Raw genomic sequence first — 24,117 nt, forward strand, 5'->3', positions numbered from 1 at the left:
CCTCTTATATTTTCCTACCACCGACTGTCGTGACTCAAGCCAAGATGACATGACTGGCATTCCGCCTTACGCCAGTACAAGGCACTTCACTGTTTAAAAAAAAAAAAAATTTGTCTTCCTTTATTTGCTTTTTAAAAAAAATTATATATATATATATATATATATATATATATTAACTTTACTCTATTAGTAGATCATAAATCAATCATAACATATGTATTTTTTTTTCTTTTAATAAAAAATTAAGAAAATAAAAATTTAAATTTAAAATTTTTAAACAGATAATAATGCTTTTAACTACTGAATTGAGTCGTATATATAAATTGAGTCGTATATAACGCATATATTTGTAACAACACCTTCTTATATGTTCAATATCCAACATATAATACCATAAGATAAGAAGTTAAACTCAACTCTGTTGAGGCAGTGGATGTAGAATAGGCTTTGAAGCGTGATGAATCACTTTTTTTAAGGTATTCATTGCTCTCACTCGATTGCTTCAAGGTTATGACAATATACCTCTAGGATACAACAAAGCCTGAAATCTGCAGACATCAACTCTTGAAGATTTTCCTTAAGAACTCTTTATACAAACCAAATTTAGAGAGACTAGAAGAAAAGAAGAAGAAGTAGAAGTAGTATATATGTTTGGATTGAAAAACTCATCCATATTTATAAAGAATAAAAAGTTATAGCACTTTTTCTAGATAGACACATCTATCTATCTTCAATAGATATAATTGTTTGTGTAAAAGACAGATCTATTTATTAACAGGCACCTATGTAAAAAGTTGTGACTTTTTGTATAGAATAGACATGTCTATTTATTAACAGATACCTATATAAACAGTTGTGATTGTTTGTTTAGAATTGACGTGTCTGTTTATTAATAGACATATCTACTTTTTAATAAACACATCTGTTCGTAATTTATTTACGAAAATTACAATAAGATAATTATTTTATTTCACACATATATGTGTCAAGTGCTATAATAGAATAATATATATATTGAATTATATATATATAATTCTATACATATTCCACTTTTATCATTCCTTCACTTTTTTATATTTTAACAATATAAAAATTATTTTTCTCTATATTGTCTAACATACAAGCTATTTATAATAATCCTCCACTTAGCTTGTATTGTTAGATCCCATTGTTTCATGCATAATGAAAAGTATCTTTTGATTTAAACTTTTCTTTAGTGTAAGTATTTCAAAGTTTTAAAGAAATTATGGTGGCCTTAGCTTAAACCTAGATTCCTATTAAATGGAACCGAAAATACTACACACACGAATCAATTAGTTCGACTTAAAAAGTTCACAAAAATTTTAGCACGAACATGGCCTTGTGCTACCTCCTGTTTTCATGAACATTTGCAAAGGTTATTCTCACTTTTGTTGAAGCGGCACCACTTTATATGTTCATATAGGTGAAGTTTTTTTTGTAATAATTTTAAACTTCATTAAGAGTATAAATACTCATCCTCATTTCATTAACTTAGTACACTAAGTACTTAATTACAACATTTACTAATAACTTGTTGTTACCCTTTAAACTTTATTTAGTAATAATACTATAAAATAGAGTTCCCATCATTAGTAAATTTAATAGAAAATTTTTAATCCTAATCCAGTACACATATTTTTTATCATATCTCTCGAGAGCCCTTTTGTAAACAGATCTACCAGATTATTACAAGATTTAACATAAGTAATAGTAATAATTCTATCGGATATTAATTGTCTCACATACTCATGTCTTAAGTTAATATATCTAGACTTTCCATTATAAATTTAATTATAAGCTCTAGATATTTATGCTTGACTATCACAATGTAAGGAAACAGCAGGCATCGGTTGTGGCCACAACTTTATATCTAGTAAAAAATTTCTCAGCCATTCTGCCTCCTTACCAAATGCTGCTAGAGCTATAAATTTTGATTCCATTGTAGAATGTGTTATACAAGTTTGTTTCTTTGATGCCCAAGAAATAGCACATCCTCCTAAGGTAAAAACCCAACCGGAAGTTGATTGATTATCATTAATACTAGTTATCTAGCTAGCATCTGCATAACCTTCTAACATACTTGGAAATTTATTATAAAATAAATCAAAGTTTATAGTTCTTTTTAAATAACCAAGAACTCTTGAAATTGCTTTCCAATGTTCAATACTAGGCTTATTAGTGTATCTTAATAATTTACATATTGTAAAAGCAATATCAGGTCTAGTGCAATGCATAGCATACATTAAGCTACCAGTTGCACTAGCATACTCAATTTGAGCAATTGCCCTGCCAGAATTTTCAGTTAATTAGGAAGAAACATCATATGGAGTTTTTTGCTTCTTTGACTTTTAAATTATTAAATTTATTTAATATTTTCTCAATATAATGAGATTAGTAAAGAGCAAAACTCCCACCATGTTTTTTTACTTTGATACCTAAGATTGTATCTACCTCTTTTAAATCTTTCATTTTAAATTTTGAGGTTAGATACTTCTTTGTATCATTCACACCTTCCATATTTGTTCCAATTATAAGCATGTCATCAACATAAAAACAAATTATCACACCAAAATCATCTGTAAACTTGGAATAAATACATTTATCAGCACTATTATGTTTAAAGCCATATTCCAAAATTGCAGAATCAAATTTCCCATGCCATTGTTTCGATGCTTGTTTTAAACCATATAAAGATTTAATTAATTTACAAACTTTTCTTTCATTCCTTGGTAGAACAAATCCTTCTGGTTGCTCTATATATACTTTTTCTTTTAAGTCACCATTTAGAAAGACTGTCTTAACATCCATTTGAATTACATATAAATTATATATTGATACTAAAGATAAAAGTACTCTAATGATGTTATTCTAGCCACTAGTGCATATATATCAAAGTAGTCAATTCCCACTTTTTGTTTAAAACCCTTTGCAACCAATCTAACTTTAAAAGTTTGAATCGATCCATCTGTATTATATTTTTTTTTTGAAAACCCATTTACATCCTATTGTTTTGGAACCAGGTGGCAAATCAACTAGAACCCATGTATTATTAAATAATAATGAATCCATTTCATCATTGATTGCCTCTTTCCAAAAAGCCACATCCCTTGTAGTCATTGCCTCTTGAAACGTTTTAGGATCATCTTCTACATTTAACAAAATTGGTATTTTGTTAAGTACAACTGACCTATTGCCTTCTACTAGAAAAACAATAGCCTGAGAAGATAAAAAATCTGGATGTAAATTCTTTTCTTTTCTAATACGTTGACTTCTTCTAATTTTATTAGAAGAATCTAACTTTCTTTTGTTGCTAGAAGTTGATTCAAAATTAATATCAATACTAGAACCATTGCTTTGACTTGAACTATTCATGGGCTCATGCATAGGGTCATTATGAAATTTATTTTCGATAAATTCAACATCTCTAGATTCTACAATTACATTTTAGTCTAAATTTAAAATTCTATAAGCTTTGAAATTTTTAGCATAACCAACAAAAACTCCTTTCAAAGCTCTAGGACCTAATTTAGTCCTTTTAGGATCTAGAACTCTATAATATGCTAAATAGCCCCATACTCTTAGATAGTTTAAGTTAGGTTTTCTATTTTTCCATAATTCATATGGAGAAATCTTAAATTTTCTAGCGGAAATTCTATTATGTAAGTGACAAGCAATAAGTAAAGCTTCTCCCCATAAGTTTGTTGGCAAATTAGATTTCACAAGCATAGAATTAAGCATATCCACTAAGGTTCTATTCTTTCTTTCTGCCAACCCATTTTGATGTGGTGTATAGGGTGCACTAATTTGATGTATAATTCAATTTTCTTCACAAAATGAAGAAAATTCAATGGAAAAATACTCAAAAAGTGAAGAAAATTCAATGGAAAAATACTCACCACCTCTGTCACTTCTCAAAATTTTGATTTTTTTTTGCTTTTTGATTCTCAACTTCAGATTTATAAATCTGAAACATTTGGAATGCTTGATCTTTATTTTTCATTAAATAAACATAATTATATTTGGAGAAATCATCTATGAAAGTTATAAAATACCTATTTCCTCTTTTAGTCAATATTCCATTTAATTCACAAACATCAGAATGCACAAGTTCTAATAACTTAGAAGATCTTTCAACTTTTGGAAAAGATTTCTTAATCATTTTTGCTTGTATACAGATTTCACAAGATTTTTTATTGTCATCTATATATGAAATTAAACCCTGTTTAGCCATAAATTTTAAAGATCTAAAACTAATATGTGCTAAACGATCATGCCATAAAGATAAATATGACTCAACAATATAAACAAAAATATTCATATTATTATTAATACTGAGTTTAAACATTCTATCACATGAGTAACCTTTCCCACAAATAGTACATTTATGGACATAATTATTTTAACCTTTCTTACATAATAGACTAGTAGACACAAGATTTTTCTTTATTTCTGGCACATACAACACATTTACTAATAATAACTTCTTTCCCAAAGTGAAGTTTAATTCAACACTTCCTTTTCCCACCACTTTAGCAGAATCATGATTGCCCATTAGAACTTTCTACTACAACTTCTTCATAATTTTTAAATTGAGTCTTATCATTGCAAACATGAACAGTAGCCCCAGAATCATATCACCAATCATTGGATTTGGTTGCTGTAGCCATATTGAGTTCTGTTACCATTCCAATATGCAAATCTGATATCATTGCAATCAATCCAGTAGTTTGTTCAATTATATTTACTTTATTGGAATTCTGAGCACTATTATTCATACATTCTTATGTTTCTTTAGAAACCTGCATTCACATTTGTAATGCCCTTTCTTGCCAAAATTGTAACAAGTTCTCCCTTTCTTTGATTTGTTGTTGCTGCCATAACTAGTACTGTTGCCTGCTGCTTCAGAAAACTTTCTCTTACTTCCAGAATTTTTCTTTTGAAAATTCTGACTTCCTTGCACAAAATTAACTTTTGTAGTAAATTCAGAAATAAATTTCTTATCACGATTTCTTGTCTCTTCTTCAATGTGCAAGTGTTTTTGAACCTGTTCAAGAGAAAAATCTTCTGTGGTATGCAGTAATTTCTTCCTATAATCATTCTAACTAGGAGGAAGTTTTACTATTATTCCTCCTACTTGTAATGATTCACGAACTATCACTTTCAAATCTTTAAGTTTTGAAACAAGGACATGTAACTCATGGACTTGATCCATAATAGATATATTATCAACCATTTGGAATTCAAAATATTTCATGATGAGAAATTTATCCACACCTTATTTTTCTGAGTTGTATTTGAACTCCAGTGATTTCCAGATTTTCATTGGAGACTTGACAAAAGTAAATAGATCATATAGCCTATCTGACAAGTTGTTAAGAATATGACCTCTGCATAGCAATTCATCTTCTTCACGTTTGTCTCGATCTGCTTTCACTTGTTCATAATCTTTCTGGAGTTGGTAGTGAAATGGCAGGTAGACTTGGATCAAGTATATAAGAAATCTTCAATGTGGTGAGTAAGAATAGCATCTTGTTTTCCAGCGAACATAGTTTGTCCCATCAAAACAATCAAGTTTCATGAACTCTTGATTCATCACGGAAACAGCAATGGACTCCATTGTGATTAATGTCTTAAAATTGTTGAGGCAGTAGGTGTAGAATAGGCTTTGAGGCGTGATGAATCACCATCTTTAAGGTATTAATTGCCCCCAATAGATTACTGCAAGGTTATGACAATATACTTCCAGAATACAACAAAATCTGAAATCTGCAGATAGCAACTTTTGAAGATTTCCCTTAAAAACTTTTTATACGAACCGAATTTAGAGAGACTAGAAGAAAAGAAGAAGAAGTAGAAGTAGTATATATGTCTGGATTGAAAAACTCATCCATATTTATAAAGAATGAAAAGTTATAGCACATTTTCTAGATAGACACATCTATCTATCTTCAATAGATATAATTGTTTGTGTAAAAGACATATCTGTTTATTAACAGACACCTATACAAATAGTTGTGATTGTTTATATAGAATAGATATGTTTGTTTATTAACAGACACCTATACAAACAGTTATGGCTTTTTATATAAAATAGACATATCTGTTTATTAATAGACTCCTATACTGTTTGTATAGAATTGACATGTCTGTTTATTAATAGATATATCTACTTGATAATAAACACATCTGTTCGTAATTTATTTTTCAAAAATTTCAATAAGATAATTATTTTATTTCACACATATACGTGCCAGGTACCATAATATAATAATATATATATTGAACTATATATATAATTCTATATATATTTCACTCTTGTTATTCCTTCACTTTCTTATATTTTAACAATATAGGAATTCTTTCTCTCTATATTGTCTAATATATAAGCTATTTATAAAAAAACTCTAATATACATCAAATCTTATCACAATCTATACATAAATAAGTAATTGTGAATGTCTAAAATTTTCCAATCCAGATAATTTTCCAATTACAAAAAGGACTATTGTTGGAAGAGTACAAAAGGTGCATGATCTACAAAAGTAGTGACATCTCTACACATCTGTAGAGATCCCGAATCCCCACCCTCTACTCTAATACCTAATAATAATAATAATAATAATAATAATAATAATAATAATAATTGAATGAGAATGACGGAGCATTCATCTCGATGGATAAGTTAAAAAAAATTAAATCCTTATATTTTCAGTGAAAACTTAAATAAATTTAAAATTAAATTTTGAGTTAAATAAATCCTTATGCTTTCTAATTAAAGTTAAATAAATTCATATCTAATAAAATATTATTTTTAATAATAAATATTATTTTTTATTTTAAATATTAAAATTATTTATTAATTTTAATTAAAACAAAATTTAAAAAAAAAATTAAAAACATAATGAAGAAAATTTATTTAATATTAAAATTATTATTTTTAATGTTTTATTATTTAAAAATATAAAATTTTATTAAATATGAAAATATTGAAATTTATTTGGTCTTTTTCTAATAAATTTTACTTGGCCACAAGCCTCTCCCCTCCCCCTCCCCCTCTCCCCCACACCCACATGTACGCCACAGACACGTATGCTCGAAAGGGAATTCCATGCTCAACCCACAGACACGTATGCTCCAAAGGGAATTCCATGCTCAAGGTACATCATAATTATGATCTTAATTTGCATTAAAACCCAAATTACAAATTTATTCATTACCCAAAGGGTCTCTTAAATTTAATTTTAATCTAAGAGGGCACAAGTATTAATCCCAGCTCCACTTATACCCAAACCTCATTCGCGAGGTGCACAAATTAAGGTGAGTAGAATTCGATTAAAATTGAAAAAACAAATCAACGTGATGCAATTCAAAAATTCAATTAAATTTTTAGAAAATCAGTTATATTCAATTTTTAATTTTAAGCAAATTAATTTATTCGATTTGATTTTAGTATGAAAATATTTCAGTTGTACCAAACTAAATTGAAGTTTTAACCAAAACTTATTGTTTAAAGAATAGGGTTATTGTTTAAAGAAGCTTCTTCTCTCAACTTCCAGCGTTCCTGCCTGCCTCCCTCACGCAAATGCAATCACCACCTTTCGCATTTGCCAGCTCTCCTCTCCTTTGACCTTTTTCATGGATTCGCTTAGAAGCTCCTCTCACCAACTCTCTTTTCTCTTCATACTATCCCCTCTTCTCTGTCCCAACACGCAGTCATTGCCAACAGGTGGAACTACATGCATGCTTGGTGTCTCAGCCCTCCTCCAATATTATTTTTTTTTAATTCGATTTTTTGCAATTTTTATCTAAATTTCATTTATATTTCTTATATTATTTAATATTTTATATTTTATTTTAATTTTTATAATTTTTTCATACTTTCTTTTTTACCCTCAAACATAAATTTCTAACTTCGCCTCTGTGCCAAAGTCAGGCTTTCTACCCCTTATCCGTTTTCCGTTTTTCCCACTTACTACTCCATTTCTTCTCCCTTTTTTTTAATTGAGCAACTCTCAGTCTTACCGTTTCTCGGTTCTCTCTCTCTCAGTCCCTCATACTTCCCTCATTTCAGCCACCACCACCACCCCCTGTGTCTACCACATCTTGACCTCTCTCATTAATGTTGGGATTCTCTGTCCCACGGCCACCTTTGTGATACTAACGGATGTAAAGGAATGCAAAAGTGAAAAGCGCATTAAGATTTGACCAATAGTAGTATTGCAATAAAAAATTTGTTAAACGAAGGGATGTTGGGTTGAGGAGGCTGAAATATAAAAATATTTAATTAATACCATTCATGTATAACAGATTTAATTCACTTTAAATTGAAATTGAGAACTAATTCAATTATTAAATCAAATTTTAAAAATTAATTTAGAATATATTTAATATTAACGCTGAAATTACTATTGAGAAAACACTTTATTAATTAATTAAAAAATATTAAAAAATAATTTAAAATTAAATTTAATAAATTTTAATCATAAAAATATTAAAATAACAAAATAATTTTTATTTTGTCAATAAATAGAATGCACACATTTAATACTCAGGACAAGATTCGACATCTTGAGAAAATCATGAACCATCATCTCATATAAACACTACGTACACACCCTCTATATCCGATATAAAAACTCGAAGGGTCAATAAAATAATTTTTACTAAATTATTTTTTTTAATGGTATATAAAATAATATTTTTAACAATTTTAAACTTCTAAAATTAATGTTAAATAGATACTTAGATTTTTAGTATTTTTAAGATTATTAAATTAAAATTAATTAATTTTCATGGTACGTGCTATTAAACTTTCAGCTATTATTCTTTCGGGATATTTAAACATGATATACGATGGAAGGCTTAAGATATTATATTTTCTTGATCCAAGATTCACTATATTCGAGTTTGAAAGACATTGGAATTTGAGATCCCCATAGCTTGCAACCTCTTCTTCTCTATAAAATAACTCATCATTTATTGCTGTGTCAAATTCCCCTGGTAGACAAGCTTCACCTTCAAGATAGGCATACCTTTCTCCTCTCATGGACTCATTAATTTCATTTTTCAATATAAAAAATACTGTATAGATAATTCAATACATAATTAATAGAAAACATTACATTGTTCATACTTGCACACATTTAGAAATATTTTTTTTTACATTATTTATATTGAAATCAAGATCAAAGTATTTTCATAAATTGAATAATCAAATCTAAATATACCACTTTATTAAGAAGCCAATGAAATATTCTCCTTATCGCCCAAATCAATTCTTTGAAGTATGGACTCATTAATTTTATGTGAAAGAAACATCTTCAATAATTACAATTTATTTAGATTAATTAATTGATGAGAAAATAGAATGTCTACAAGATTTAAATTTGTCTATCCATGAGAAGCAAATTTATTGGCCAATTAAATCAACTTGTGGGATTTATGATAAATTACGGTTTTTTTAATTAGAAAAAAAAATTAAATAAGTCTCTATACTTTTAGTAGATGATCAAATAAATTAAAAAATAAGTTTTAGAATAAATAAATTCATAAGATCAAATAAATTTATATCTAATGAAATATTTTTTTTCATTTTAAATATTAAAAATTATTTATTATTTTTATTAAAATAAAATTTAAAAAAATAGAAAAACATGAGGAATAAAAATAATATTTTATTATTAAAAAATATTTTATTAGTTGTGATATTATTTAACTTTAATTATAAGGTAGATGGGCTTATTTGACTTAAAAATTTATTTTAGGCTTATTTAATTTTAATTGAAAATACAGAGACTTATTTATTATATTTTCCATTAATTTATATAATAGGTCCAATTTTCAATTCGAAATAAGAAGAAAGAATTAAAATTGACCCACATAATTTTTTTTTTATTTGCCTTCCATGTTATAAAAGGGGAACAATTTCACCAAAGAATCTTATTAGATCTACCATCTCCATAGATTTCTAATATGAATTTTCTAATATCCATAAACAAATCATAGTCTTGCAACTTCTAAACACAATCTTTTCTTCACATCTCCTCTCTGAGTCTCTGATAAAAGAAAATCCATAGCAGACGCACCATGGCAGCAGCCTCCACCAATTCCATTTCCATATCTTACTTCCTTCTTCCAGCTTTACTTCTTCTTCCTTTTCTCTTCTTTCTCCTTCCCTCTAACCTCACTACTCCACCATTCAATTATTTCAAGCTCACAGAAGCCATCCACACCACCCCATCATCACCACAACTTCCCCTACAAGGGTTTCTCTCAGCTGCCTCCATGTATGAAACCAGCAAAGTCAAGGCCACAACTACTCCTAAAGTGAGTACTTGTTGAAACCTTTTGCACCCTGTTCTCTGTAAATGTCTTCTGTTTTTACGTTCTTCATGATCATAAATTCCTTCTGCTCTTTTTTTTTTCTTGTATTTTCTGTTAGTAGAAAAAGATCAGAAGTAGCTTGGAGAAAATTGAACAAGGTTTAGCTAGAGCACGAGCAGCGATTCGTGAAGCAATTCGATCCAGGAACTTCACATCATCAGAGAATCATACTGACACATTCATCCCCAGTGGATCAATTTACTTGAATCCTTATGCTTTTCACCAGTTAAGTTATCTCTTAATCAGCTTCATAATTTTTAATTTTCATATTAAAAATTTCCAGTAATTTTTTCCCCTTAATTTCAATGTCTCCATGATAATTAATCTGCATGTAAATTAGCAGAAGTCACATAGAGATGGAGAAGAGATTCAAGGTCTGGTCCTACAGAGAAGGAGAGAACCCCTTGACCCATGAAGGCCCATTAAATGGTGTCTACTCTATAGAGGGCCACTTCATAAGCGAGATCGAGAGCGATAAGAGCCCATTCAAGGCCCAAGTTCCTGATGAGGCACATGCGTTCTTCCTCCCTCTCAGTGTAACCTCAATTATTCAGTACATCTACTTGCCTATCAGAACAATGGCCGACTACTCTAGGGACCGCCTCCGACGAGTAGTGACAGACTACGTCGACGTTATAGCAAATAAGTATCCTTACTGGAACAGAAGTAAGGGTGCTGACCATTTCATGGTTTCTTGTCATGATTGGGTATATATATGTGTAATTTTCCTCTTTGTTTAGTGATAAAAACTTCCAAGGTCTAGGCTGAGCCAAAGTTGTTTCCATGTGTACATTTTGTGTATTTTTCAGGCACCTGATGCATCACTTGCCAATCCTGAGCTCTTCAACAGCTTCATCAGAATCCTTTGCAATGCCAATATTTCAGAAGGGTTCAGGCCCAAGAGAGACGTCCCCATACCAGAAATTTTCATAAACTTTGAAGGACTTAGACCGCCCAATTTTGGGCAGGGTCCAAACAACCGTTCCATCCTGGCATTCTTTGAAGGAAGGGCTCATGGGTTCATTAGGGAAATCCTGTTCAAGCATTGGAAAAACAAAGATAATGAAGTTGTAGTGGAAGAGCACTACCCCAAGGGCTTAGGCTACAGCAAATCATTGGGCAGAAGCAAGTATTGCTTGTGCCCAAGTGGGTATGAAGTAGCAAGTCCAAGAGTGGTAGATGCAATTTACCAAGGGTGTGTGCCAGTGATAATTTCTAACAACTATTCATTACCCTTCAGTGACGTGCTTAATTGGAGCAAATTCTCCATTGAAATTCCAGTTGGAAAGATACCAGAAATTAAAAGCATCTTGAAAGGAATTTCAAATAGGAAGTACTTAAGGATGTATAAAAGGGTGAAGAGGGTGCAAAGGCATTTCGTGCTCAACAGGCCTGCCAAGCCATATGATGTAACTTACATGGTGCTTCACTCGCTTTGGCTCAGGAGGCTTAACTTCAAGGTGGTAGAATGATGTGTATCCCCATCAAATAGACAAAGGGTGAAAGAATACTATATTCAATTATGTAATTAAGAAACAAGTAAACTGAAAAGAAAAAAGAAGAAGAAGAAGAAGCCTTGCTTTCAATTCATACTTTAATACATACAGACGCATGAGAAAGTTGACTGACGGAGAGAGGGGGAGCCAGAGCCGCTATGACCTCTTAACTTTACACATGTATTTTTATGAATAAAAAAATTATAAGTACCGATACAGATTAAGTGTTACTTTGCCCCTTTGAGACTGAACTTGATGGACCTTTTGGCTTGACTTTTGAGGAGTAATCTTCGCTTGCATTTTAAGCATAGAACAGCATGGTCAAGTTCATCAGTCATGATCCGACAAAAAATGCAAGTTTCATTGGCAAATTTTCTTTTTAATATCATATTAAATATATTTTTCTAACTCCACCTAAATAGTTTGCGCTTAGTCGATCCCAAGCCCAAATAAAGGACGAGGGTTGTGGTAGGTGACAACCAGTATAAAAATTTCGTCACACCTTATGATATGGATTCAAATGATATAAACGTTGGGGCGTCCTCTACTTACGATACGCTATATCGGAGCCCGGGTGTAGTGAGAAATATGCAAGGGTGTAGGGCGTTCACCGAAAGCGACGGGCCATGCCGACACCCGGGTGTGGTGTTAAGTGAGCAAGGGTTCCCACATCATGGATAGGTGTGGGTAAAGAAGTTAGTCCATAGGACAGAAAGTAGAACAGATAGTGGAACAGAACACAAGATAGACATAGAAAACAATAGAAGATATTATAAAAGGAGACCAATTAGGAAGGAGCAGGATAGGTGGAGGATCGAGTTGGTACTTGGAATGTTGGATCACTTACAGAAAAATTAATGGAGCTTGTGGATACCTTGGAAAGGAGAAGGGTGAATATTGCTTGCATTCAGGAGACTAAATGAGTAGGAGAGAAAAGTAAGGAAGTGGGTAATTCAGGGTACAAACTGTGATTTACCGAAAAGGAGAGAAACAAGAACGGAGTAGGCATAATTAAAGACATGACATTGAAAGACGCAGTAATAGCTGTGAAAAGAGTAGGAGATAGAATTATACTAGTAAAACTAGTACTAGAAGGAGAAACAATAAATATAGTTAGTGCTTATGCCCCACAAATAGGACTAGACAGTGAGAGTAAACAAAGGTTTTGGGAAGATGATGCATACATTTTGCATAGTCATTTAGGTTTAATTTCATAGCCATTTTATTTGATTATTAGTCACTTTTAGCTAATTTCATTAGTTATTTAGTTAGTTTTTCATAATTGTCAATTTTGGATTAATTTATAATTTTTACTTTGTTTTGCAGGAAAAATGGTTCTTTTGAAGGACTAAAAAGAAATTTTGCCATTGAGGAGTGATTTCTACAGCCAAAGATGTCAAAAACAAGTTTCAAAGTTGAAATATGCATTGACCAAATTGTGCATAACTTGCCACATAAGTTATGCAGTTCTGCATAAGGAGAAGAAACTGTCCCCACTACCTGCCGAAATCTGCATAAGTTGCCGTATAACTTATGCAGATTCGTGCCTCCCTTATGCAACCTCACGGAATTGTGCATAACTTATGCACTTGGTCATGCAGTTTCGCATAAGAGAGCCAGAAACCAGCTGAAAACTGCATAAGGGACTGCATAACTTATGCAGTCCACTTATGCAGTCCCACAAAGACTTCATTGATGAGCTGGCAGAAGATTCCCTCAGAAAATCACACCTCAAACACACCATTTTAGGGCTCCTTGTCAGAAAAAGTTATAAATAGCCCCTTATCCCATTTTAGAAAGAAGGAGGAAAGAAAGGAAGAAGAAGAAAAGGAGAGGGCAGCAGCTGAAGAGTCAAAATCGTCTCTCACACCATTTCCAACCAGATTTGGAGATTTCTTTCTTTTCTTGCATTTTTCCTACCTTTCTAGTATTGGGTTTCTTGTTTCTTAGCTTAGATTAAAGTTTTATTTCCATATTAACTCAGAATATCTTGTAAATATTATGAATAGTGAGTAGTTTTCATTTGATTCTGGAGTAAGGGATGTAATATTTGAGATATTTTGTGGATTTTAATTGGGTAATCCATATTTTGTGGTCTTCATGAGTTTTATTCATTTCTTGTGTGCTCAATGACATGCTTAGTGTAGGATCCCATTAAGTGATGTTCTTAATCCATGGTTGAGGCACCGAAAGGAGAAAACCTTGTGATAGATAATCAAGAAATTGGACTTAATTAACTTAGATCTAGAAATAGACTAAGGATTAAGAGGATTCACAGATTAATTAAAGAACTTAATAGGTCTTAATTAACTCTAACTCCACGAAAGTAGGATTAGATTGATTAAGGCACTCTTTATCCCACTCGAAAGGGTATTCAAAGGATTTAAGAATTAATCTCCTTAAAACTCGTAAGTTCCACAAGATTGGATAACCAATTTAAAATCCCAAAATAGCTTGAATATGAACCCCCGAACTCCGGAATCACCTTTTTATAATTGTTAATTTTTAATTGAATTTAATTACTTGCCATTTTAAATCTTGCCATACTTCAACTTGCTTATTTTAATTTGATGCAATTTTAGTTTAATTGATACATTGTTGAAAAGACCATTAATCTCACACACATAAAATTCACACTTCAATATCAATCAATTTATTACTTTAATTTCAAAAATAGTCCAAATTAGTTAGAATTTTTATATCAAAAATTCAATCATTAACACAATTCCTCGTGGGAACGATATCTTTTCTATATTACTTGTACGACCCGTGCACTTGCGGTTGGGCCACATCAAGTTTTTGGCACCGTTGCCGGGGAGTTGTTTGTTTAAGATTGAATTCTTGATTATTTTAGTTGTTTATAGTTTTATCTTTGTTATCTTTTCATTTTGTGTTTGTTTGTTCTTTTCAGGTACTTTTAATCTTTTATGAGAAGAGCTAGAAACACAAGTGACACATCCTTATTGTTTAATCCTGAAATTGAGAAATTTTGTAAAGCCAACAAGAAAGAAACCAGAAAAAGGAAAGAAGCTTTGAGAGAAACTGAATTAGAAGCAGACATGGCTGATGAAAGAATTAGAATTGGTGGTAATGCTGGAAATGATCGAAACAATGAAAATGCAGCCCAAGGTAAAGAAGTTGTAAATGCTAATGTGCCTAGGGGAAGTATGATGGATCATGCTTTTCCTCGTTTTGATGACTTGAGAGAAAGCATAGCAAGACCAAGAATTGATGCAAATAGCTACAAGATGGATTTTGGAGTTCTTCAAATGATTCAAAATTCTCAATTTGGGGGACATCCTTCTGAAAATCCACACACACATCTAAAGAAGTTTGCTATGATTTGTGATATGCAAAAACAACCTGGAGTGTCTGATGATGTAGCAAGATTGAAGCTATTCCCATTCTCTTTGAAAGATAGAGCATTGGATTGGCTTGATTCTTTACCTCACAACTCCATTACAAATTGGGAGCAACTCACTGATGCATTTCTTGCATAATATTTTCCACCTGGAAAAACTCAAGAATTGAGGAATCAAATGACAGCTTTCAAACCAAAAGAAGATGAAACTCTCTATGAATCATGGATGAGATGGAAAGAATTAGAAAGACAATGACCACATCATGCCATTCCAAAATGGATGATAAACTAGAATTTTTGCACCAATGTTACTCCTGCAATTAGAGGAATTATTGATACTCAAACAGGAGGAGAATTTATTATGAAGCATGAAGATGAAGCTTATGAGCTATTGGAGAAAATTGCAAAGAATACATCTTTGGAGTAGTCCCAGAGAACCAGCTCTAACTCAAAAAAGGCAAGTTGCTAGAATGTATGACCTTGATCCATTCAACATGATTAATGCCAAGTTTGATGCACTTACAAATGTTTTGGCTAAGAAGATGGAAGATTTAAGTATGTTGGTTAGTTCATCATCATCATCTCGAAGTTCACAACAAGTTGCTTATGCAGAAGGAACTACTAGCTGTGGAGTAGACTATGGAGAGCAAGCTGCATATATTGGTAATTATGGAAACAAACAAATGGGAAATCCTTACTCTCAAACTTATAATCCAAATTGGAGGAATCATCCCAACTTTTCATGGGGAAATCAGCAAAGTCAAGTTCCAAATTAGAATTTTCAACCACAACAGCAACAAGGAATTCCATATTAGCAAAATAGGCAACAATTGCCTAATTTTCAGCAGAGAAACATGAATCCTGCACCTCCACCAAAACAGCAAGAACAAAGTTCCACCACTGAAGCTTTATTACAACATATTCTTGCTAACCAAACTAAACATGATGAAGAGATGAGAGAGATGAAAGCAAGGCTAGAACAGATGCAAACACATAACAGAATGTTGGAAAATCAGATTGCACAACAAGCATCTTCCTCAGGTACCAAGTCTTTTGGAAAACTTCCAAGTCAACCAGAAAACCCAAGAGAGCAGTGTCAAGCTATTACTTTAAGAAGTGGGAAAGTTGTAAATAATGAGAAGAGTGAAAAAAATGAGAAAAGTGAAAATAGTGAGAAGAGAGAAAATGAGAAAGAAACTTATGAGAGTGAAAAACAAGAAAGTGAGAAAGAAAGTGCAGAAAAATGTAAAGAGAAAATTGAAGAGAAGGAAGAGAAGTATATACCTCCAGAGCCTTACAAGCCACAACTTCCCTTTCCACAAAGATTTCAAAAAGCCAAGCTTGATAAGCAATTTGGAAAGTTCTTAGAGGTTTTGAAGAAGCTATACATAAATGTGCCTTTTATTGATGCTCTTTCACAAATGCCCTCTTATGCAAAATTCTTAAAAGAAATTCTCTCAAACAAGAGGAAACTTGAAGACCATGAAACTGTAGCTTTGACAGAAGAATGCAGTGCTATCCTCCAAAGGAAACTTCCTCCAAAGCTCAAGGATCTAGGGAGTTTTTCAATTTCATGCCACATTGGGGAATCATGTTCTATAAAAGCTTTATGTGATTTAGGGGCTAGTGTTAGCCTTATGCCGCTCTCCATTTATGAGAAGCTCAATATGGGAGATCTAAAACCAACCCACATTTCTCTTCAGTTAGCTGACAGATCAATTAAGTATCCTGAAGGGATTTTGGAGAATGTGCCTCTGAAGGTTGGGAAGTTCTATATACCTATTGACTTTGTCATCTTGGACATGGAAGAGGATTCTAATATCCCAATTATCTTGGGAAGACCCTTTCTAGCTACAGCAGGAGCATTAATTGATGTTAAGGGAGAAAAATTGACTCTTAGAGTTGGTGAAGATCAATTGGTTTTCAATATTAATAACACTATGAAGAAACATCATTCTGAAGCTGATACTTGTTTGAGAATTGATATAATTGATGAGCTGGTTGAAGAACACTTCAGAAAGAGATATCCGGAAGATCCACTTGAAAATTGCTTGGTTCATGGAGGAGGCATAGACTATGACAACCCTCATGTGGTTGCATATGCTCAACATCTAGAGGGAAGTGCACCATTCATTTCTGCTCCAGTTTTTCAACTCACACAAAAGGAAAAAGTCGAATCTAAGCAACCATCATTCAAGGAAGAAGATGCACCTAAGGTAGAACTTAAGCAACTTCCTTCTCAGCTCAGGTATGAATTTCTTTGCACCAATAACACTTATCCAGTAATTCTAAATGCAAACTTGAGTACCTTAGAGGCTGATAAGTTGTTAAGAGTGTTGAGGCAATTTAGGAAAGTTTTAGGATATACCATAGATGACATTAAGGGAATAAGCCCACACTTTTGCATGCACAGAATTATTTTAGAAGAAAATTGTAAGCCATCTATTGAACATCAGAGGAGGTTGAACCCAAATATGAAAGAAGTTGTTAAAAAAGAAATTTTGAAGTTGCTTGATGCAGGGACCATATATCCTATCTCAGACAGTACTTGGGTGAGTCCAGTACATGTTGTCCCAAAAAAGGGTGGAATGACAGTTGTCAAAAATGAAAATAATGAATTAATTCTCACCAGAACAGTGACTAATTGGCGAATGTGCATAGATTATAGAAAATTAAATATTGCCACTAGAAAAGATCATTTTCCACTTCCCTTCATTGATTAAATGTTAGAAAGACTGGCTAGGCATTCTTATTTTTGCTATTTAGATGGGTATTCAGGTTTTTTTCAAATCCCTATCCATCCAAATGATCAAGAGAAAACCACTTTTACTTGTCCATATGGAACCTTTGCTTATAGGAGGATGCCATTTGGGTTGTGTAATGCACCAGCCACTTTTCAAAGGTGCATGATGGCAATCTTCTCAGATTTCATTGAAGATATAATGGAGGTTTTTATGGATGACTTTTCTGTTTATGGATCTTCATTTGACATATGCTTGGCTAACCTTTCTAAAGTTTTGCAGCGATGTGTAGATACTGACCTTGTGTTAAACTGGGAAAAGTGTCATTTCATGGTTCAGGAAGGGATAGTGCTTGGACATTTGGTGTCTAACAGAGGAATAGAGGTTGATAAAGCCAAGGTTGAAGTGATAGAGAAGTTGGCTCTTCCTACCAATGTCAAGGGAATTTGAAGTTTTCTAGGACATGCTGGGTTCTACAGACGCTTTATCAAGGATTTTTCTAAAATAGCCAAACCTTTGTCCAATTTGTTAAGTCATGACATACCATTTGTATTTGACCAAGAGTGTTTGGATGCCTTTTGCAGGTTGAAGCAAGCTCTTATCACTGCACCAATCATGTAACCTCTCGATTGGAGCCTACCTTTTGAAATTATGTGTGATGCTAGCAACTATGCAATTAGAGCTGTTCTCGGTCAAAGAAAGGACAAAAAGGCTTATGCTATTTATTATGCTAGTAGAACATTGGATGAGGCTCAAACAAATTACGCAACAACTGAAAAGGAATTCTTAGCAATTGTTTTTGCATTGGAAAAGTTCAGACCTTACGTAATTGACTCAAAGGTGGTTATATTTTCAGATCATGCTGCTATCAGGTATTTACTCCGTAAAAAGGAAGCTAAACCTAGGCTCATTAGGTGGATTCTGATGCTACAAGAGTTTGATTTGGAGATTAGAGATAAGAAGGGAGCTGAAAATGTAGTTGCGGATAATCTTAGTAGGTTGAAATTGGATGATGAAGAAATAGATGAAGTCCCTATTGATGAGTTTTTCTTGGATGAACAACTTTTCTCTCTTGTTGCTAAACTACCTTGGTATGCAGACTTTGTGAATTATCTATCTTGTGGAGTTTCTCTAGGAATGACATGGCAACAAAAGAAAAAGTTTTTGCATGATGTAAAATTTTATAGATGGGATGATCCTTTACTCTTTAGGAGATGCTGTGATAGTTTAATAAGAAGATGTATTCCTGATGAGGAGACACAGAGTGTTATGCATCATTGCCATGCTTCTGATTATGGAGGACATTTTGGAATCTCTAAAACAGCTAGTAAAATTTTGCAAGCTGGTTTCTTTTGGCCAAATCTTTTTAAGGATGTGAGGAAATTTGTGTCAGAATATGATAAATGTCAAAAGAGTAGAAATTTGTCAAAAAGAGACCAAATGCCTTTGAATGATATTCTTGAAGTAGAATTATTTGATGTCTGGGGAATAATTTTATGGGTCCATTTCCTTCTTCTTATGGTAATAAATACATTCTAGTTGGAGTTGACTATGTGTCAAAGTGGGTGGAAGCTATTGCAACTCCAACTAATGATGCTAAGGTGGTAGTTAAATTCTTGAAGAAATTTGTCTTGAGTAGATTTGGAGCTCCAAGGGCTGTAATTAGTGATGGGGGTTCACATTTTTGTAATAAGCAATTTGAGAGTTTAATGAGGAAGTATGGTGTAGTGCATAAGATAGCTACCCCATACCACCCTCAAACTTCAGGACAAGTTGAAATTTCTAACACAGAATTCAAACATATCTTGGAGAAAACAGTGAGCAATTCTCGGAAAGATTGGTCTGTCAAACTAGATGATGCTTTATGGGCATATAGGACTGCTTACAAAACCCCTATAGGAACTACTCCCTTTAGGTTGGTGTATGGTAAGTCTTATCATTTACCTGTGGAGCTAGAACATAGAGCATATTGGGCCATTCAAACCTTGAATTTTTATCTCAAGCAAGCTGGTGAGAAGAGGCTATTGCAACTTAATGAGCTTGAAGAATTGAGGATGGATGCCTATGAAAGTGCCCGTATTTATAAAGAAAGAACTAAAGTTTGGCATGATAAGCATCTTAGGAAAAAGGAATTTAAAGAGGGTGATTCAGTTTTGTTGTTCAACTCAAGATTGAAATTGTTTCCTGGAAAACTTAAATCAAGGTGGACTGGTCCATATAGAGTTTCTAAGGTTTTCCCTTATGGAGCAATTGAAATTTGGAGTGAAAAATCTGAGAATTTTAAGGTCAATGGGCATAGATTGAAACATTACATAACTGGAGACCCAATAAAGGGAGCAAGCTATTACAAGCTCTCTAATCCCTCACCTCTTTTTAGTGAAATGCATGAAAAGTCCAGCTAAGGACTATAAATTAGCCCTTTTGGGAGGCATCCCAAGTTCTTTTATCTTGCTTTTGTTGATTTACTTTTATTTACATTGCTTTTGTTTTTATCTTAAATCTCCCCAAATTCAATTTTTGACATTGTTGAATCTTGTCCCTTGTAGATGTATTTCAATGGAGGAAGGTTGGTGAACTGCTGGGGAGTGACCCTTAACTGATATTTTGTCCTTCAACTCTCCCAAGATTGATTTATTTTTACTGCATAACCTGTGCAGGTTTGCTTCTTGGTTTATGCAGAGAAATGAAAATTTTAGCAAAAGAGGGGTCTGCAGCACATGGCATATGTTTCTTTGTTGAGGTTAGGTGTGTAACTTTTAAGTATTTGTGCTTATCATGTTAATATGATGGTTAGTGGGTCATTTTTATAGTTTTGAGCTTATTTGGGTTGTGAGATTCAAGGTGGACATACTGCATTTTCTTGGCATAACTTGGGGAGTCCATCCTTATTTGTAGATAAATGCAACTCTATGCAGATTTTATTGAGTTTTTAATGTGCTAAATGTTGATTTGCAGAATTTGAGTTGAAATGGCATAACTCACAAATGCCTCTTATGCAAAACTCACTTCTACAAGCTTGTATGATGCAATTTTGATGGATTTTGTATATATTGATGTGTTTTTGGTGATAATTTCTCATGATTTATGCTTCATAGAATTATATTTCTTCATTCTAGGGCATTTTTCAAATTTGTAATTCATTTTCAATTGTAATCTCAATCTTGTTGAATTGTGCATAAGTAACTGCATAGCTTATGCAGCTTTTAAATCACAAATTTTGCCATTTTCTCATCTTGCTAAAAACTACATAAGGATGTGCATAGCTTATGCAATCCTGCATAATCACAATTCTTGCCATTTTTCATCTCTGTTGCAAACTGCATAAGGAAGTGCATAGCTTATGCAATTCTGCATAGCCACATTTTTGTCAAATTTCATATTTGCCGAAACTTGCATAAGTGTGTGCATGACTTATGCACTTTTGCATGACTTCAAATCCTGTATTTTCTCTTTCTGTCAAAATCTGCATAAGGGAGTGCATAAGTTATGCACTTCCGCATAACCACCAATTCTGGAAATCCAAAACCTACCGAGACTTGCATAAGGGAGTGCACGGCTTATGCACTTCCGCATGACCACACTTTCTGGAAATCCAAAACCTGCCGAGACTTGCATAAGGAGAGTGCACGGCTTATGCACTTCCGCATGACCAATTTTTCTGAATTCCAAAATTTGCCGAGACTTGTATAGGGAGAGTGCACGGCTTATGCACTTCTGCATGACCACATTTCTTACACTTCCATTATTAGCCGAAACTTGCATAAGTCAGCGCATAAGCTATTCACTTTTGCATAACCAATTTTTCACACTCTTTATCTTCCACCGAAACCTGTATAAGAGAGTGCATAACTTATGCACACCCATTCTCCCCTTATGTAGTTTTACACATGTCCTGTTCAAATCAAAAATTTTTTTCGGCACCCACTTTCCCACCTCCACTTCCCGTCGTTCCTGTTCATGCCTTTCCCCCACGACCATTTTTCTCGGTATCATCCTTCCTCCCCACTCCTCTTTTTGCCGCTTTTGCCCTAACTTCCCTTCTCCTCTTTTACTTTCTCCATCACTCCTCCATTCTCACCATCGACAACCCCATGGAATCGCCTCCTCATTCCCCTCAAACCTCCCCTCTCCAAGTCTCGCCCTTGGCAATGCGGCCCCCCAACCCCGATTTGCCTCCACAACAAACCCCTCCACCACCTCCCACAGCCACTTATAAGAGAAAAATCAGGTCGAAATTCACCCGACCCGTGGCTTCTGCACCTCCTCTCACAAAACGCAAAGAACCACCTACCACTCCATTATCAGAGCCTCCACCCAAAAACCCCAAAACTTTAGCCTCCAAACGACATGGGGCTGGCATTTCTACCTCTACCCCACAAACCAAATCACCCTCTTCCAGCAAAAAGCAACCTTCAGCAGCAACACAGGTATCTAAACTACCTTGGCCCCTTCCTGATGCAGCTCACAAGGCCACCTTTAAGAGACTTAAGGACAGGAAGGTGCAACCCACAAGGTACATTTCTGCGGATGCCCTCCAATCAGTTGGTTTATTTAATAATGTTGTTGCCTACCTTGATGGTTTAGGTTGGATGGAATTTGTGCATAAACAAGAAGTAGTTTATCCAGCTCTAGTTTTAGAATTTATTTCCTCATTTTCTGCTACTCTGAAATTGCATGAGATAGACTACAAACCAACTATGAAGTTTAGGTGTTTGGGGCAAAATAGAGAGTTATCATTAGACCAATTTCATAGCATTTTTGGGTTTGCAATTGATGGACTATTTAGGGTACCATATACAGGGGTAAAGGTAGCAAACAAAGGTGTTTGGAATGCTGCTCAGTTTTGGAGGATTATCACAAACCAACCTCAAAGTTTTTCTGCTGGCAGATCCAAGACCTCTCAACTACTAGACCCTGCACTTAGATTTATCCATAGGCTTATTGCTAGCATTATCTTGGGCAGAGGGACTAGTTCTGGTGCTGTTGGAAAATCTGAATTGTTCATGTTATAGTGTGCTTTTCACAAAGTCAAGGTTTCTCCTGGTTCCTTCTTTTGTGAGCATGTATTACATATTGCTACCAAATCCATAGGTGACATTGTCATGGGTGGGCTCATAACTGTTATAGCCAAGCATTTTGGTTTTAATCCGGAAGAGCATCCTCTACCAGCACTTTCAGACACTCTATATTTTGATGCTACACACCTGTCCAAAACTAGATTCAGTTTGCCACCTTCTGATACTGCACAACCAGCAGTAGACATAAGACCCACTGCACAACCAGAGGCACAATCTGTCCCACCAGTCCAACAGCATTCTACTGAACCTACACCACCCACTCAGCCTGCACAGGATATCCCAGCAGATTCTGCACAGCCTACACCTTCTGCAGCTGAACCCTCTTCATCCACAGCACCTCCTCCCTTCAACACTAAAGCCTTATTCACCTATCTTGAAAGGCTTAGTGATGATATATATTTTGTGGATAGGAAGCTTGAAACTGGTCTTGATACCCTCAAGGATCGTCATGATCAACTCTTTGACTTTGTTATGGAAACCAGAGATAAACAGAAAGAGTTAAAAGAGATGATGAAGCAGCTCATGGCTTTTCTGGGAATGCCACCTCCACCTCCATCACCTCCCCCAGAACCACCCCTTCGACAGCAGCCAGCTCCAACCAGTCCTTTAGCAGCATCTTTGGACAAGGGCAAAACAATAGAATTAGATTAGTTTTTATTTTGCTTTTGTTCAAACTTGTAGCAGTTTTTCTTTGTAGATATGTTGAAACAATTTTAGTTTGCTTTGAATTCTGTTTTTCTTGAAGTTCTATTGAATGGCTATTCCATTAGTTTTTCATTGACTTTCATTGCCTTTACTGCCCTTTTGTGCATACTTGTCCATACACTGTATATATTTGCATGCTTCTACTGGTGGTTGCACATTTTTCCTTGCTATATCATCATGCAGCAGCTTTTAAATATACTGCACAGGCTGTGAATCCCCTTATGCAAATGTTCTGCATAGCCTGTGCAGTCCTTATTGCCACTCATGCAGAACCGCACAGCTTATGCACCCTCCTTATGCACCTGTTCTGTACAGCATTTTATTCTGCATAA

At 33.7% G+C, this 24,117-nt stretch overlaps 2 protein-coding genes and 1 non-coding gene across 4 annotated transcripts; 2 read left to right on the plus strand and 1 right to left on the minus strand.

The window, feature by feature from the left end:
• The first annotated feature begins 9,914 nt into the window (after positions 1-9,914).
• Positions 9,915-12,173, plus strand: LOC110660038 (probable glycosyltransferase At3g42180). Of its 2 annotated transcripts, none has more exons than XM_058132128.1 (4): positions 9,915-10,347; positions 10,466-10,629; positions 10,748-11,111; positions 11,214-12,173. In XM_058132128.1, the coding sequence occupies exons 1-4, from the start codon at positions 10,108-10,110 to the stop codon at positions 11,874-11,876; spliced, it is 1,431 nt and encodes a 476-aa protein (XP_057988111.1). In that variant the 5' UTR covers positions 9,915-10,107; the 3' UTR covers positions 11,877-12,173. The 2 variants fall into 2 exon arrangements, with proteins under 2 accessions (XP_057988111.1, XP_057988112.1); XM_058132129.1 differs by having other exon boundaries at positions 10,222-10,347; positions 10,463-10,629.
• A 3,251-nt stretch (positions 12,174-15,424) lies between these two features.
• On the minus strand, positions 15,425-15,531 carry LOC131172252 (small nucleolar RNA R71). Its single transcript, XR_009142735.1, has one exon. It is a non-coding gene; the product is annotated as a small nucleolar RNA R71 (small nucleolar RNA).
• Positions 15,532-22,093: 6,562 nt separating this feature from the next.
• Positions 22,094-22,619, plus strand: LOC131172183 (proline-rich receptor-like protein kinase PERK2). Its single transcript, XM_058133126.1, has 2 exons — positions 22,094-22,501; positions 22,587-22,619. Exons 1-2 carry the CDS (start codon positions 22,094-22,096, stop codon positions 22,617-22,619), a joined length of 441 nt encoding a protein of 146 aa, XP_057989109.1.
• The last annotated feature ends 1,498 nt before the right edge of the window (positions 22,620-24,117 follow it).

Source organism: Hevea brasiliensis, chromosome 13 (genome assembly GCF_030052815.1).
Source record: "Hevea brasiliensis isolate MT/VB/25A 57/8 chromosome 13, ASM3005281v1, whole genome shotgun sequence".
Classification (NCBI taxonomy): Eukaryota; Viridiplantae; Streptophyta; class Magnoliopsida; order Malpighiales; family Euphorbiaceae; genus Hevea; species Hevea brasiliensis.